The sequence below is a fragment of the Danio rerio genome, chromosome 2, assembly GCF_049306965.1.
Source record: "Danio rerio strain Tuebingen ecotype United States chromosome 2, GRCz12tu, whole genome shotgun sequence".
NCBI classification, from domain to species: Eukaryota; Metazoa; Chordata; class Actinopteri; order Cypriniformes; family Danionidae; genus Danio; species Danio rerio.
The window spans coordinates 58,640,001-58,655,845 of record NC_133177.1 but is presented as its reverse complement, the minus strand read 5'-3'; the positions used below and the strand labels follow the sequence as shown (position 1 = coordinate 58,655,845).

At 40.5% G+C, this 15,845-nt stretch overlaps 1 protein-coding gene across 1 annotated transcript; it reads right to left on the bottom strand.

Annotated features, from left to right (window-relative positions):
* Positions 1-1,744: 1,744 nt before the first annotated feature.
* Positions 1,745-7,828, bottom strand: LOC141379225 (uncharacterized). The gene is made up of 2 exons (XM_073932925.1): positions 7,628-7,828; positions 1,745-7,421 (listed from the first exon to the last, which is right to left on the bottom strand). Exon 2 carries the CDS (start codon positions 6,668-6,670, stop codon positions 1,745-1,747), a length of 4,926 nt encoding a protein of 1,641 aa, XP_073789026.1. The 5' UTR covers positions 6,671-7,421; positions 7,628-7,828.
* Between the last annotated feature and the right edge of the window lie 8,017 nt (positions 7,829-15,845).

The following is a 15,845-nucleotide window of genomic DNA, read 5'->3' as shown; positions in this document are numbered from 1 at the left end:
ACGACAAATAAAGATATAATGTACAGAGCGACATATGAAAGTGAAACAATGAAGTATATAACGACAGTTTGAAACAACTAATAAGAAGGCAGAGCTCACGATTAACATATACATACAAATGAACTCATGTGGCTTAAATATTAACTTCACATACCTCGCTCCGCTTTCCCAAAGGGTTCTATTAAATAAATTGTGCAGGATTAAGCCTCCTTTTTCCGTAAATCGCACAGCAACGTGTGTTCTCTTCGCTCCTGCTAGCCTGATTAACCTATTAGTCACCTAGGCTACCGAAACACGTGACATGCTCTGATGCTCTAAAATTATTTAAAGGGATATAGTGCTTTAGTGGTCACTTACACTCCCACCAATCATTTTATGATAAATTGAAAAAACAAACTGAAATTAATCAGAACATGATTTTGAACTATAACATGACCACGTTTACTTTTCATGACTATCAAGTATTTCAGAAATAATTATTTGGTCTGATGAGAGTGTATCATCCCAGTTACTAACAGTCAGTCTTCTTCAAGAAGTACAACTAATTTCTGAATCGGTCTTTCAATGATTGAGAGCTTGGGGGCCTGATTACGTTTGTTAGTGAGCTTTCGTTCTGCTACTCGTACCTTTACTCGTCTCACAAATCCATCACTCTCTTTGACAGTTTCAACCACTCTGCCCAACTGCCATTGACTTCTTGGGAGCATATCCTCTTTGATTATTACAACATCATTTACTCTGAGGTTTCTGCGAGGAGTGTGCCACTTTTGGCGTGTTGAAATGTTAAGCAAGTATTCCTTCTTCCAGCGACTCCAAAATTGCTCAACCAAGTATTGGACTCTTCGCCATCTTTTCGTAGCGTACATGTCTTCTTTAACAAATTTTCCTGGAGGTGGAAGTGCAACATCAGACTTCATAAGTATTAGGTGGTTTGGAGTTAGAGGCTCTAGTGAATTTGGATCATTAATGCCATCTACTGTAAGCGGGCGACTGTTAACTATGGCCATTGCCTCATAGAACAATGTTCTAAGTGAAGCATCGTCAAGTCTACCAGGACACAGTGCAATTGTGGCATTAAGTACACTGCGCACAGTTCGTATTTGTCGTTCCCAGACACCTCCAGTGTGACTTGCAGAAGGAGCATTAAAGGCAAACTCACATTGTTTCTCTGCGAGAAAGACTTCCAGAGTTTTGATGTCGACTTGTTTCAGGCAATCTTTGAATTCGTTCCTGGCCCCGACAAAGTTTGTACCTTGATCACAATAAAGTTTGCAAACTGCTCCTCTGAGGCTTATAAAGCATCTCAATGCATTGATGAAGGCATCTGTGGACAAATCTTCAATCATTTCAATATGAACTGCGCGAGATGACAAACAAGTGAATATTAGACCGTATCGCTTGTATTCTTTGCGAGCTCTCTTCACGACAAATGGCCCAAAACAGTCCATGCCACAAAATGTAAAGGGAGCAGATACTTCGACACGCTCCTTGGGAAGTTCGGCCATTCGTTGTTCTTCTGTCTGTCGTCTAAGTCTTCGACACTGCACACACTTGTGTATCAGCTTAGCAACTGATTTGCTACCTCCAATGACCCAGAATCCATTCATTCTAAGCTGCATTTGAGTTTGAGTTCGACCCTGATGGCAAATTTTGGCATGATAATGCGACAGAATTAGCTTGGTGATGTAACTATCCCTTGGTAGAATCACAGGATGTTTGAGGTCTTGACTGAGTGATGACTTCTTCAATCTTCCCCTAATCCATTCATTCTAAGCTGCATTTGAGTTTGAGTTCGACCCTGATGGCAAATTTTGGCATGATAATGCGACAGAATTAGCTTGGTGATGTAACTATCCCTTGGTAGAATCACAGGATGTTTGAGGTCTTGACTGAGTGATGACTTCTTCAATCTTCCCCCTACCCGAAGAAGACCTTTGTCCAAAACAGGATCCAGTTGATACAACGCACTAGAATTTGGAAGAGCATTCCCATTTTCAATCATTCTCATTTCTTTGGAAAATGCTTCCTGCTGCATGAGCTTGATCACCACTTCAGCAGCTCTCTGACGCTCCTCAACAGTTATATGGTCAGTGGAGCATTTCTTTTTCAATCCAAGTCTTTTTATCCTTGCCACAACCTTCAGAAGCATTGACCAGCAAGAAAATCGTCTGAAACGACTTAAAATGCCGGAACTGTCACTAACTGTGGTCACAAATGTTTGGACTGGTTTAACTTCGGGGTCACCAACAAGCAAATTGGCAGAGGTATGTGGTGTTGGATTCACTTCTTGTTCCCACAGAAATTTGGGACCTCTTAACCAGGTTGAAGTAGCAATGTCAGAGGCATGAAACCCTCGAGAAGCATGATCAGCCGGGTTCTCTAAGGTATTAATATAGTACCACAGGCTTGGATCTGTAATGTCCCTTATGAGTTGCACACGGTTAGCAACGAATACATGAAACCGTCTTGCTTCGTTATTAATATAAGCCAAAACAACCTGTGAATCTGTCCAAAAGAATTCTCTGTCAATCTTCATTTCAAGCTCTGTCTTTAGCATGACACTTATCTTTGCAGATAGAACAGCCGCCGCAAGTTCCAGTCTTGGTATACTTGTGACTTTTGTAGGTGCGACTCTAGCCTTTGCCATTACCAAACTGCAGTGCACTTTACCTTTGTCATTTTTGAAACGAAGATAAGAGCAAGCTCCATATCCAATGTTGCTCGCATCGGAGAAGTGGTGCAGCTCCGTTTCAATGATCTCATTGAAGGTGTCAGGGTGATAACATCTTGGTATGACAACTTCTTTAAGCCTTTGAAGTCCACCTTTCCAATCCTCCCACCGTGAATACATGTCTTCTGGTAGCTGATCATCCCATCCAATGTTTTTCCGACATAGTTCCTGCAGGATGCACTTTCCCTGAAGAATAAAGGGTGCCACAAACCCAATTGGGTCGAACAGGGAACTAATGACAGACAAGATTCCACGGCGGGTCGATGGCTGATCTTTATAGTTGATGTTGAATTGAAAATTGTCATCCCTTGTTGACCACTGAACACCAAGTACACGTCCTGTTGGTGTTGCTTCAGGGTTTAAATTGAGAGGTTTAGAGACAATATCCCTTTCAGATGGGTCTATGCAGCAGAGAACATCTTCCTTATTGGAGTTGAATTTATGAAGCCGTAAACCTCCTTGTTTACAGAGTGCTTGAGCATCAGTAATTAGTTCCTTGGCTTCATCAATTGAACGAACACTGGCTAGCCCATCGTCTACATAGAAGTTTCTTTTAACAAACTCTGAAGCTGTTGGGTGTTTAACTTCGTACTGCTGTGCCAGGTACTTCAAACCGAAATTGGCACACCCAGGAGACGATGTAGCGCCAAAGAGATGGACTGTCATGCGATAGTCTTGAGGCTCTTTCTCCCAGTCTCCATCCTCCCACCATAAGAACCTCAGATAATTACGTTCGTCTGGAGGAACAAGGAACTGGTGAAACATCTTTTCTATATCACAGGTGACTGCGACTAGCTCCTTTCTGAAGCGGCAGAGTACTCCAACTAATGAATTTATTAGATCAGGCCCAGTCAACAGAGTGTCGTTTAGAGATATACCACTAAACTTAGCTGAACAGTCGAACACAACCCTCAGCTTACCTGGTTTCTGAGGGTGGTATACTCCGTGGTGTGGAATATACCATACAGTCTCTCCTTCTGATATCTCAGGGGCTAGTTCAGCATCACCTTTGTCAACGACTTCCTTCATGAAGACTTTGTAGTCATCCGAATATTGCTTGTTAGATTTGAGCTTTTTCTTTAATTGCTGCAGCCGGGCAACTGCCAGCCTTCTATTATTTGGCAGTGATGGTTGGCTGATACTCTTGAAAGGAAGGGGAAGTTCATAATGTCCATTATCCTTCTGTTTGATGTTGGTACTGAGATGTTGAATGAAACGAACATCCTCTTGAGACACACTTTTATCCTCATAACCTTTCTCATTGAAATCTGACTCAAGAATTTTCAAGACATCATTGGGTGATGGAACAAATATCTCCTTGACTGCAACTCTGTGGACAAAGCTCTGATTTCCCTGCCTGTCTAGGTGTGGATTAGAGAGACCTATAATGCTCCAACCAAGTTCAGTTCTTTGTGCGAATGGTTCATTTTCATGACCAATTATGACTTCAAGGGGAGCTAGAGCTGAAGGGCAGTCATATCCGATTAATAATCCGACTTCGCAGTTCTGCAGTGGTGGCAATTGATTGGCCAGATGTTTTAGGTGAGGCCACTCCAGTGCTGTGCTCTTCGTTGGGATATAGGACTTATCAACAGGAATGAAGTCTCTTGTATATGCTTGCCGTAACTGAATGGAGTTTGCTGCTTGGAGTCCTCTAACTTGCAGACCGCAAACCCTGTTACTTGCCGTTATAGTATCCACAGCTGTCATAGTGCTTAATCTAAGTTGAACTGGTTGCTTGACTGCATTTAGATCATCAAGAAGATCTTCCAAAATGAATGTTGAGTCACTCTGCGTGTCCAGTAGCGCATAAGTGAGTACTTCCCTTTGAGGCTCTTCCACTGTTGAAATAAGGACTGGCACAATACTGGAAGTAGCAGAAGAGCTTTGTGTGAGTGCATGGGCCATAACTTTCTGAACTTCCTGACTTGCTTGTACTTCTGTTGAAGTTTTATTTAATGGTTTTGGAGACACCATATGTCTTTCTTCATGTAAGCATGTGGGGTGATTGCGGCCACATGTTCCACACTTATGTCGTCTTCTGCATTTTTTTACAATGTGCCCTTTCCTGAGACACCCATAACAGAGCTGATTTTCTTGAATGAAGTTCTTCTTGTCTTCAATGGTTTTTTCTCCAAATGCAGAACATTGGACAATGCTGTGGTTTTCATCTTTACAGACAATGCATGATACTTTTGACTTTACGCTAGATGTATTAAGCCCTTTAGAACTGAACTCTTTCACGTCAGTCTTTGTACTGAGCGCCTTAGCTCGCTTGGGAAACTTTTCATCTGAATTTTTCATATTCATGAATGGGGAAGTAATGGGGTTACAAGCTATTCTAGTTTCCTTTTGCAAGAACTCTGTAAAACACTTGAAACTTGGATAGTCCCCTGATGCATCTAATTCTTCCGTCACAATTCGATTCCATTTGTGTACAACCCATTCAGGAAGTTTCTTTAGTAGCTTGTAGTTTTCTTCACAGTCATTTAGAATAGATAATCCCTTAATGTGTGGCATTGCCTCAGCACATCCTTGCAGGAAATCTGTGAAGTCTCGCAGTGCAAGTGGGTCATTTATTCCAATTTTGGGCCACCTCATCAGCTTGTCTCTAAAGGCTTTTTGTAGTATGAATGAATTCCCATATCTATCTTGCAGGACCTTCCATGCTCCATGGTATGCATCCTCTGAATTTCTATAGAAATATCCCTCCACAGCCTTACGAGCTTCTCCAACAAGGTACTTTTTAAGATAGAACATCTTCTCACCAGGTGGGAGGGGCTTTCTTTCTATAAGAGCTATGAAGGACATCTTCCAATCTATGAATTTCAATGGATCACCAGCGAAGATCATGGGTTCAGGCACAGGCAGTCGATGTGTGCTTAGTGAGTCTGCTATTGCTTGAGCTAAAGAAACATTATTCTGAGATGGCTGGGCTTCATGCTCTGCCTTGAATGTTTGCTGAGGCAAGAACAATTCAGCTTCTGGGTTTAACTGAAATCTGTGAATGCTAGAATCTATTTCTTTATCACCAAATTGACTGATCCCTTCAAGATCATTGTACACTTTCACACGAGCTGCTGCTACTTTTACTTCCTTGTCTACTTGCAACTGATGCAGCCGTTTTCTTTCTTCTTCAAGCTTTAGCTGCATTTCTACCTCTCTTTGCTTTATTTCTGCTAGCATTTTAGCTTCAGAAAGCTTCCATTCACTCTCCATTTTATTAAGCTTTGCTTGTTGATCATGGATTTCCTGCATAGCTTTAGCTTGCTCTTGTTTTGCTGCAAGTTCAGCTTCTGCTTCAGCTCGCTTACTTGATATCTTGGAAGAGGTCTTTGACTGATTACCTGATCCTAACGATGACTCTGACATCACTGTGTTTGTTTTTGTGCATCCAAAGATTGATCCATATTCATCTTTATTTAAGACTTGTCTCACTCTTTCCTTCACAAGCTCTTCATTGTAATCTTCACCTATTGTCTCCAGCCGCTTACTCACAAGATCAATAATTTCAGCAGTCAGTGCAGCACAAGCATCCATACGATTGACAATGTCTGGAGATGTAGCATGGTTACGCAATATTGGCTCATAATGCTGATGGACTAGATTACATTGATTTTGAATGTCTTGCTGAATTTGTTCTAGATTCTCACGTGAACAGAACATTTTTAATGTTGATCTACAATCTTTTGCAGTCTCTTTCCAACTGTTATAAGCTTTATGGAAAGCTTTCTCTTGTCGCTTGGCTTCCTGTTCACGCATTTCCAGACCCCTTTCTGTGAAGCTTCTTTCACGTGTGCTTGATCTGACCTGCTGCACAACTGGGTTGCTTATTTCTACTGTTGGGAGTGACATTTCATCTGCTTGTTTGACTGCATGCGCTTCTTCATGTGTACTATGTGTATCTTCCATAGCCTCTTCAGCGTGTACAGCTTCCATAATTAAAGAGGAACTTAAGCAGTGAATAATAACACTCTCACCAGACCTCTAGCACGTAAGCACCCAAATAAATTAGCAAACAAGATCAATATAAATGCAAACAGCAGTATATGACATCCAAAATATTAGCTTGTAACAGGAATAACAAGGAAATGTCAGTTTTCAAATAAGTACAGCTAACATTAACACTGATTGTAATTTTTCTAATGCTAAATAAAATAAATTAAGTTCTTTTTTTTTTTCTTAAATTCTACTCAAATAATGTAATTCAAATCTTAAACTATGAAGTAAATGTTCTTTATAACATTATTTATTTCCTTTTATTTAAAGTCCTTTGTAAATTTAACCTTTTAACTCAAATGTCCATAAAATATTTGCTTTTCCTTTAAAGCATTAAAATTACTAAGTTCAAGATGACTTGATGCTGCTTACGTAGGAATATGTTGTTCTTAAACTCTCTTGCCACTCAAAGTCTCCCACTGTATCTGCAACAGTGAATGACAGCACGCGCGCCACCTCCGACTAGTATGGGTAACTGCAGCCTCCGATCAGCCTGTGCGATGACGTCACGACCCTGCCAGCTGCCAGCCTCGTCTCGATGAAACAGATGCGTGGTTCCTTTAAGCGTCGAGTTTCACTGTAGATGCCCTTTGGTTTCCATGAACGAGACAGAGAGTTTCTGACGGGTGCTTGATTCTTTATTTTGCTCAAGACGAGAGCCATTAAACTTTCGTTGCGTAGCACCGTGAAACTACACAAAGAAACAACAAAAATCAATAAAAACAACTTGTATACAGAATAATACGACAAATAAAGATATAATGTACAGAGCGACATATGAAAGTGAAACAATGAAGTATATAACGACAGTTTGAAACAACTAATAAGAAGGCAGAGCTCACGATTAACATATACATACAAATGAACTCATGTGGCTTAAATATTAACTTCACATACCTCGCTCCGCTTTCCCAAAGGGTTCTATTAAATAAATTGTGCAGGATTAAGCCTCCTTTTTCCGTAAATCGCACAGCAACGTGTGTTCTCTTCGCTCCTGCTAGCCTGATTAACCTATTAGTCACCTAGGCTACCGAAACACGTGACATGCTCTGATGCTCTAAAATTATTTAAAGGGATATAGTGCTTTAGTGGTCACTTACACACTTTATGCGCCCATAAGGTGCTGTGTCAGCAATGAACTTTTCAGTTGCTCTTGCAGTGTCACTTTTAGCTTTTAAAAAGTAAACAAATACTGCACCAGAGTAATCATCAGTGAATGCTAAAGCATACTTGAAGCCGTCTTTTGCTTCTGGGTCAATTGGACCAGCTAGATCTGTGTGCACTAGTTCGAGTGCAGCTTTAGCTCTTGTATCAGGCTCCCTGTTTCGGCTCTGTACAAATTTACCCTGTGTACAAATCTCACAATTTAAATTAGATTTATCAATCTTCCCTGTTATTTTCATCCCCTTCACTACATTTTGCAATTTGGAAATGTCTTCATAATTGCAGTGCCCAAGAATTTCGTGCCAGGTTTGGATATCATAACATGAGTTACAACTATCAGTATCACCATCTCCATTAGCAGTGTTCAGATAATACAGTCTATTGTACTCATGTATGCTAAATTTTGTACCGTCCTTATGAGTCAGTTTGTCTTGTCCTTGTTGAAAGCTGATCGAAGCTCCGTTTGTTGTTGCTGCTTTAACAGAAAAAATGTTTTGTGGATACGATGGTATATACAAGGCGTTCTTTAGTATCGTTTTCACTTTATGTCCCGCGCTGTCAATCAAGTGCACCTCTGCGTCACCTCTTCTCTGCGCAACTCCACTCGCCTTTGTTCCGTCCGCCAACTCAATGTAGTGTTTCTCCGGTTGGAATTTGTCATCAAACTGTTTGAATTTCTTAAGATCAGTAATGATATGCGAGGTCGCGCCAGTGTCGACCATCAGCCCTTTTCCCTGTATTTCGTATGATCTGTAGTCACTGGCTTTGAAGATAAATGTGTGTTCCTCATCATCGTTCTTGTCGCTAGCCAGTTTAATATCATCTCTCCTTTTTCGTCTACAGTTCTCGTCTTTGTGTGTTGAGCTTTTGCAGTAATTACACCACTGTCGTTTGCAGTTTAAGGCTGGGCATGTACGCATTTTGTGCCCTTTCTGTTGGCAGTTGTAACACGTAATGTCCGAGTATGCGAGCCCTTCTCTCCCCTTGCGTCCCGAGGGGGAGGCATTTGCTTTCATCACGTTATCTTCACTGGCGACACTGTGGAAGTTTTCAGTACTCTCAAAATTTCTCAGCTTCGTTTTAAACTCAGCAAACGTTATTTCTGTATCACTCTGTGTGATATGTATTGCAAACGGTTTAAACGAGTCCGGCAAACCTTTCAAAATCATCGCAATTAGAAGTCCATCACTAAGGGTTTCTTCTGCATTTCTTAGTGCTGTGATTGCGGTTTCAGCTCTTATAATATAGTCTGTGACACTCTCACTTGATTTCTTTTGTAAAGAAGTTAACTCGGTATACAGAGAAATGATTCGCGGCTTCCCTTTGCCAGCATAGTAGGCCCGTAAAATCCGCAGAGCTTTCCTACCGTCATCCGCGGCATCTCTCATGACAAGTGACAAACTTTTGTCATCCAGGTACTGAATTAATTCTGCATACGCTTCTTCATTTTTATCAGGTCCTTCATCATCATCAGCATGTGCGGAGGCCTCTGATAGCACCGTCTCTTTCAATCCTAGCAACCGCATGTGTCCTAAAAACTTTGTTTCCCAAAGTTCATAGTTTTTCTCATCTCCGTCGAAACACAATCTATTCCATCGGTTACTCACATCTCTTCTGGGCCCATAACCTGTTGGCGCAGCCATTTTCGTGTATGGTAACCGGTATATAATCTTAATTACACGGAGGTAAAATAACTCACGTCTCTCCTCGGTTTTCTGCTGAACCGGAATACATTTATTTGCATATGTCCAAATATGGGAAGCAGGTAACACATGACATGACAGTCTGAGGGCACATCCAATAGTAACGCTAACAACCTTCCCTGTTAAATTTGATCTAATCATATCCTGAAACACACCTGCTCTCCTGCTTTCACTTCTCATACTGACGGAGGGAGCGATTTGTTCGTGAATAAATCTCCGTTATGAACGACTCGTACACTAGCCGACAATTACACAAGTTTCTGGCAGCGCAGCATCTCGTTGTCATATTTCTTTTGCATTGTTTGCTGATTTATTCAACAAAACTAGCATAAGCCGAGTGTTTAGTGCGAGTTGGAGCTGCTTTGCCTCATGATTAATGCAGTAAGTGACTGTTATCATCAATAACGTTACCTGATTAGCACAAATTTCAGAACATACAAAAAGGTAAAAAATTTAATCTTACTTATGATATGTTCTGCCTTTGTGCTTTGTTTTCTTTGTTTGCTCGTTACTACACTCGTCGACAGCGCTAAAGTCCCGCATCTTCACGTAATAACACTGTCTTGACTAGTGCGGTTGAATGACATTTGTCCTGGGAGCACTGTACCAATGTGGCGGCGCTATAGACGCATGCTCAGGGTCCCTATGCGATATCTAGTGTATATATCTATGTTACAAATTGAGGAGCGGGGAAAGGAGGCGGGGTGAAGCGACAACGCGGGGAAGCCTTCACAAACTGAGGAGCGATCACAAACCTGAAAGCGGCGAGAGCATCAAAGTAGCCAGAAGTCATTCATTTTTAACGAGAACCGGCGGCGAGAAACAGCGGCGCGTCTTCATTGGCTATGACGCGGTTCGGCGGCAAGCAATCAGAATGAAGTAGTCCACCGCTTGAGAGGAGTTCAGAGAACACAGACCTGTGAACTTTGGTTCCGACCACAGTTGTTCCCAAGAGTTTGATTATTGCGGTTTCTGGATTTATTTTCAGTTATTGAATATCGCGATGACGTGGGGCCCCCTAATCACGCGGGGCCCCCCCGCGGTGCGTGCCCTGCGGGCCCATCCGCTACGGGCCCATGTCCTCACTCATTTCACTTTTTGTGTGTTGTATATGAGCTTGCTCAATAATCATTAGCAAATGGGTCAGGGTTTCATATATTACAATTAGTTTTCATAATTTTCAGAGCCCAAAATGGAAGGATTTACCCAATTTATCTCTGACCACACCATAAATAAACAGTTAATTATTTCTTAGCCACACATTTTAAATGTGTGAAAAGATGCAAAATATAGCTGAATACTATGCTTTTTATTTAACAAAACATATGCACAGTCATATGTCCTGGCTAAAGGGCCCAGATCCCCTGTTAACTACACATAAATGGGGAGTGATTCTCCCATTAAAGCAATGTTATTGTAAAAAAAAAGATAATTAAACCATATTAATGCAAAAGAAAGCAGGTAAAAACATACTGTGTGATGATCACACACGCATGGTTAATGATAGGCCCATAAATGATCTTTTCAAAGAATGGTTAAAGCGAAAGCAACTGGCGCTGCTTACAGTAAGTCAACTCTGGAACTCTTGAAAGCAGCAAGACTGTAGCCTGTGGGTGCATGCTCCTCCCTTTTTGAAAGAGAATTGATCGCATCAGTTGTGTTTCTAGACACAGTTGCTTCCCAAAAGGAAACGGGAGCGTGCACGCGTTATAAACAGTCGCATGCATCACCTCAGCTGTTAGCGCGAGTGATTAGATTCTCATTCGGTATTTATCTGCTTTGCTCGCACGAAGTTGCGAACGAAATTTTGTCAGTCGTGTTGCTTCTCGATCGCCTTTGCATGCATATTGGACCATCCTTATTGTCGAACCTTGCTTTTAAGAATTATTATCTGGGAAAATAATTTTCCACCAGCCAAAGTAGCTAGTGAGAGTGTCTGTCTTACCCGCCACCGCCGAAATCTACCCACATTTGGCGGGTTGGCTGGTGTTAAATGTAAAGCCCTGATATGATCGTGACGCGAGGCTGTCAATCAATATTGGCGGGCTTTCCTACGTAAAGTTTTGGTCGGTCTGAAAACTGCTCCAATTGATCCACCGTTTCTATGTTGTTAAATTGAAAAAAAAAAGGACTGTGTGTGTTTATATCACTCCAATATGACGATCTACACACTATACTTTAACACATGTCTGTCCAAACAGCTTGAAAAGTAGATTTTTCACCATGGGTGCCCTTTAAGATGCATGATTTATCAAACATAACCTGTAACTGTGCGACCATAGTATGATGCATCATTTGGGAGATGAACGATGTTGTAACGAAGTGGCTGACACAGAGGGATCCATTTGCAGTATTTTTATTAAACAGTTTAACAAACAATAGCACACAGATGTTGTCATGCGCAAACTCACATCAAACACAGTAGTATGTAGCCGTTGGGTTGGCGGCTGGTAAACACAGGATGAATATGCAGGCATGGGTCAGAGGCAGGCGACTAGTATCAGAGTCGGTAAGCAGGCTAGAGTTCAAAGGCAGGCGGCTAGAATCAGAGTCGGTATTCAGGCTGGATATCAAGGCTGGCAGCAGGCAAGACAGGGTCAGAATCAGGATCACAACGGGAAGGCAGGCAAGGCTGAGAACGTTCCGTAGTGTTAGCCAGGGCAGAACAAGACTTCGCAGTTAGGTGTGTGTGAGAGCTGCTTATATGTGTGTGGTGATTGATTGTGGGATATGGATCAGGTGTGACTGCAATCAGTGTATGTGGATGCTGTAATGTCAATAGTCCGGTGATGGTGACCTCTGCTGGCCAGCGAGTGGAATGACTGGGACCGAGTCGGTGACAGATGTAGTGATGAGTGTTTGCCAAAAGTGTAGTTGCTCTATTGCAGATTTGTTGTTTTGTTTTGTACTAATTATATTGTTTTACATGCACATGCATACAATTTAAAAAAACTAAAATCTGATATTAGTTTTACTAAAAACATGCATTCGTTTTCCTTTCGTTTTCTCTCCATCTTTCTCGTTATTTCTGTATTAAGCTGCGGTCACACTGGGCTTTTCCTCCCATAGACTTCCATTCATACGCACATGAATGTGTCAGACCTGAAACGCAGGGTCAAACGTCAAGTTTCGCAGGTTGCTTCGGTGCAAAGTTCAAGCTTGGTGAACTCTGACCAGCGAAATCACATCACTTTACTGCGTGAGACCTATCGAGGATTAAAACATGACCTCTCTGGACAGAAATTTAAAACATGGAGCAATCGCTCGCTTTTTAATGTCTAATCATCTTGTTTAATCCCGCCCCTTTTCGCAGTGCAGCACGACAGAATTTCGCACGCACAAACTCTTCTTCTTCTTCTTTCTGTTTTATGGCGACCATCTCATTAAAAAGCATTATCGCCACCTACTGTACAGAATCTTACTCCGATGATGGGTCTGAATATTAGAAAGGGCAACAGAAAGAAACGAGGAGGGAGGGAAAGGGACAAATAAAACAAAAACCTTGGATGTTTCATATTCTCCAATCTTTGCATCTAGACCACATACTCATGTCAGCGCTGCGTGTTCAGCTCCTCTAACATAAAGGGCCTTCATGACAATGATTGAGTATACTCTCACCCATAAATATTAGACTATAATCTATAACCTAAACCCGAATATTCGATATACCTAATAAACGCTCTATATACTTGCCAATCTATTATACCTTTTCCTAGAATAATTATATATATTTTTTTATCTTCCCCACACTGACTGAATAACATATCGCGATGTTTATTATACTTGCTACATTTAAATAATGCATGATCTACATTTTCAGTTACACCACATACATCACATTTCCCATCCTCATGTAAACCCATTAACGCAAGTGTTGCATTTAACCCTGTGTGTCCCGATCTTAATCTTGATAACCACACCTCTTCCTTCCTATTTCGTCCTTGATTTAGTGTTGTCCCTACTGTCTGTATAATACTATAGTGCCATCTTCCAGTATTACTATTATCCCATCTAATTTGCCATTTATTTATTAGTTTTTCCTTTAAAATCGATTTTGCCTCTCTTTTCCCCAGAGGTACATGTACCTCCACCTCTTGCTTATTTAGTGCTTCCTTTGCTAATTTGTCAGCAACTTCATTACCAGATACCCCAATATGTGATGGAACCCAGCAGAAATAAACGACTACTCCTATTTCCTTTAATCTATATAAAGATAAATAGATTTCTGTTATTAAATCCTCTCTATCTGATTTTGAGTTTGCTATACTAACTAAAGCTGAAGATGAATCTGAGCAGATTACTACTTTGTTTGGTCTGACTTGTTCAACCCATTGTAATGCTATAATTATAGCTGTTATCTCTGCAGTGTATACTGATAGATTATTGGACAATTTTAAACTAATATTTACTTTGAACTTTGGAATATTAACACCTATTCCTATCTTTTTACTACTAGGTTCTATGGAACCATCTGTAAAAATTTGTAAAGTTGAATAATATTTATTATTTAAAAACGCATTTATTTCTTTTCCACTATATTCATCTTTAGGTTTACTTAGCAAGCTTACATCTATGAGTGGTTCAGGTGCTCTCCATAGTGGGACATCGGTAAGTGGTATATTGGGACAGAAGATCATGTTGTCTATACCAGTGGTTCCCAACCTTTTTCTTTGGCCCCCCCCCCCCCCCCCATAAACATATACAAACATTGGAGCCCCCCCACCATATAAATACACACGCACACACACACATATGTACTGTGTGTATATATATATATATATATATATATATATATATATATATATATATATATATATATATATATATATATATATATATATATATGTGTGTGTGTGTGTGTGTGTGTGTGTGTGTGTTTGTGTAATATTAATATATAATATGTATAGAAAATATTAATTAATCAGTTTTAACTTGTCTTGGCCTTCAATAAAACCAAAATTTAGGTAGGCTTTGTCATACTGTCTAATCTTTTTCTTCGCCTCTGAAGAATCACTGCATTTACGTTTGTCTGCCATTTTTGTTTTGATTTTGCCTTTACGACACGTTGACAAGCAGATTGCGCGAGTGAGCAAAATTTAAATAATTATTTAAAGTTATTTTTTAAAATTATTTTCACTATTATGTTGGAATTTTAAGCATGTGTTTAGATTATTTTTTATTTTTTGGTACTTAAAAATACATATATAATAGTATGGCTGCTCGATTTTGGGAAAAATCATAATCACGATTATTTTGGTCATAATTGTAATCAAGATTATTCAAAACTATTGCCAGTTAAAGTCAAAATTATTAGCGCTCCTGAGATTTTTTTTTTTTTTATAAATATTTCCCAAATTATGTTTAACAGAGCAAGGAGTTTTAACAAAAGGATTATAGCGCGCTGTCTCTTCATAGGTTTCTCTTTCACGTCTTTTGATCCTCAACTCGTTTGTTTATTACACAAATGAGGGTTAATGTAAATAATCACTAAACATCGCGTTTAACACCCATTTGACCATTAAAGCGTTCACGTTAAGATGACTTTAGATGTCTGCGCTCCTCTGCTCGTCTCCGTGTGTGAATGAGAGTGAATGCTGACCGGTCGCATGCTTCTGACTGCGTGATCGTGCTGCACACACACATAAGCTCTTTCGCGCTTTTAAGAGCAACACGTGTACAACTGTGGCGAAATATGATGCAATAATTAATTATCTCGATTAATGCTTTTTATAATCGTTTGAAACCGAAATCTAAATCGGATTTTCGATTAATTGCAAAGCTCTTTATAATAGTGGAGCATTTTTATGCCTTTTTCTACCTCAATACTTATCCTCTCCCGCGCCCCCCCTGTGAACTCTGGCGCCCCCCTTAGGGGGGCGCGGACCCCAGGTTGGGAACCACTGGTCTATACCATATTCTTTAGCCAACTTTTTACTCCTCCATCCAAAACTATCCTGCCCTTCATATGAGTATTCCCAGCAATCTTTTAGTATTTTACGAGCACGCACAAACTCCTGGTCCTGGAGCACACCTGCCAGGAAGTTTCTAGTAAATTTAGTAAGGGCTTAATTAGCTGGCTCAGGTGTGCGTGATTTGGAACTCTCCAGGACAGTGGCCCTTAATTAGTTATTAAAGCTATTAAGTTTAAAAATGTACTTAAAACTCTCCTCTCTTTTAGAAATTTATTCGTTCATTTTCCTTCGGCGTAGTCCCTTATTTATTAGGGGTCGCCACAGTGGAATTAACCC

What these genes read in the sequence shown, in the direction of transcription:
- LOC141379225 (XM_073932925.1), bottom strand. Translation starts at nt 6,670, where the DNA reads ATGGAAGCTGTACACGCTGAAGAGGCTATGGAAGATACACATAGTACA.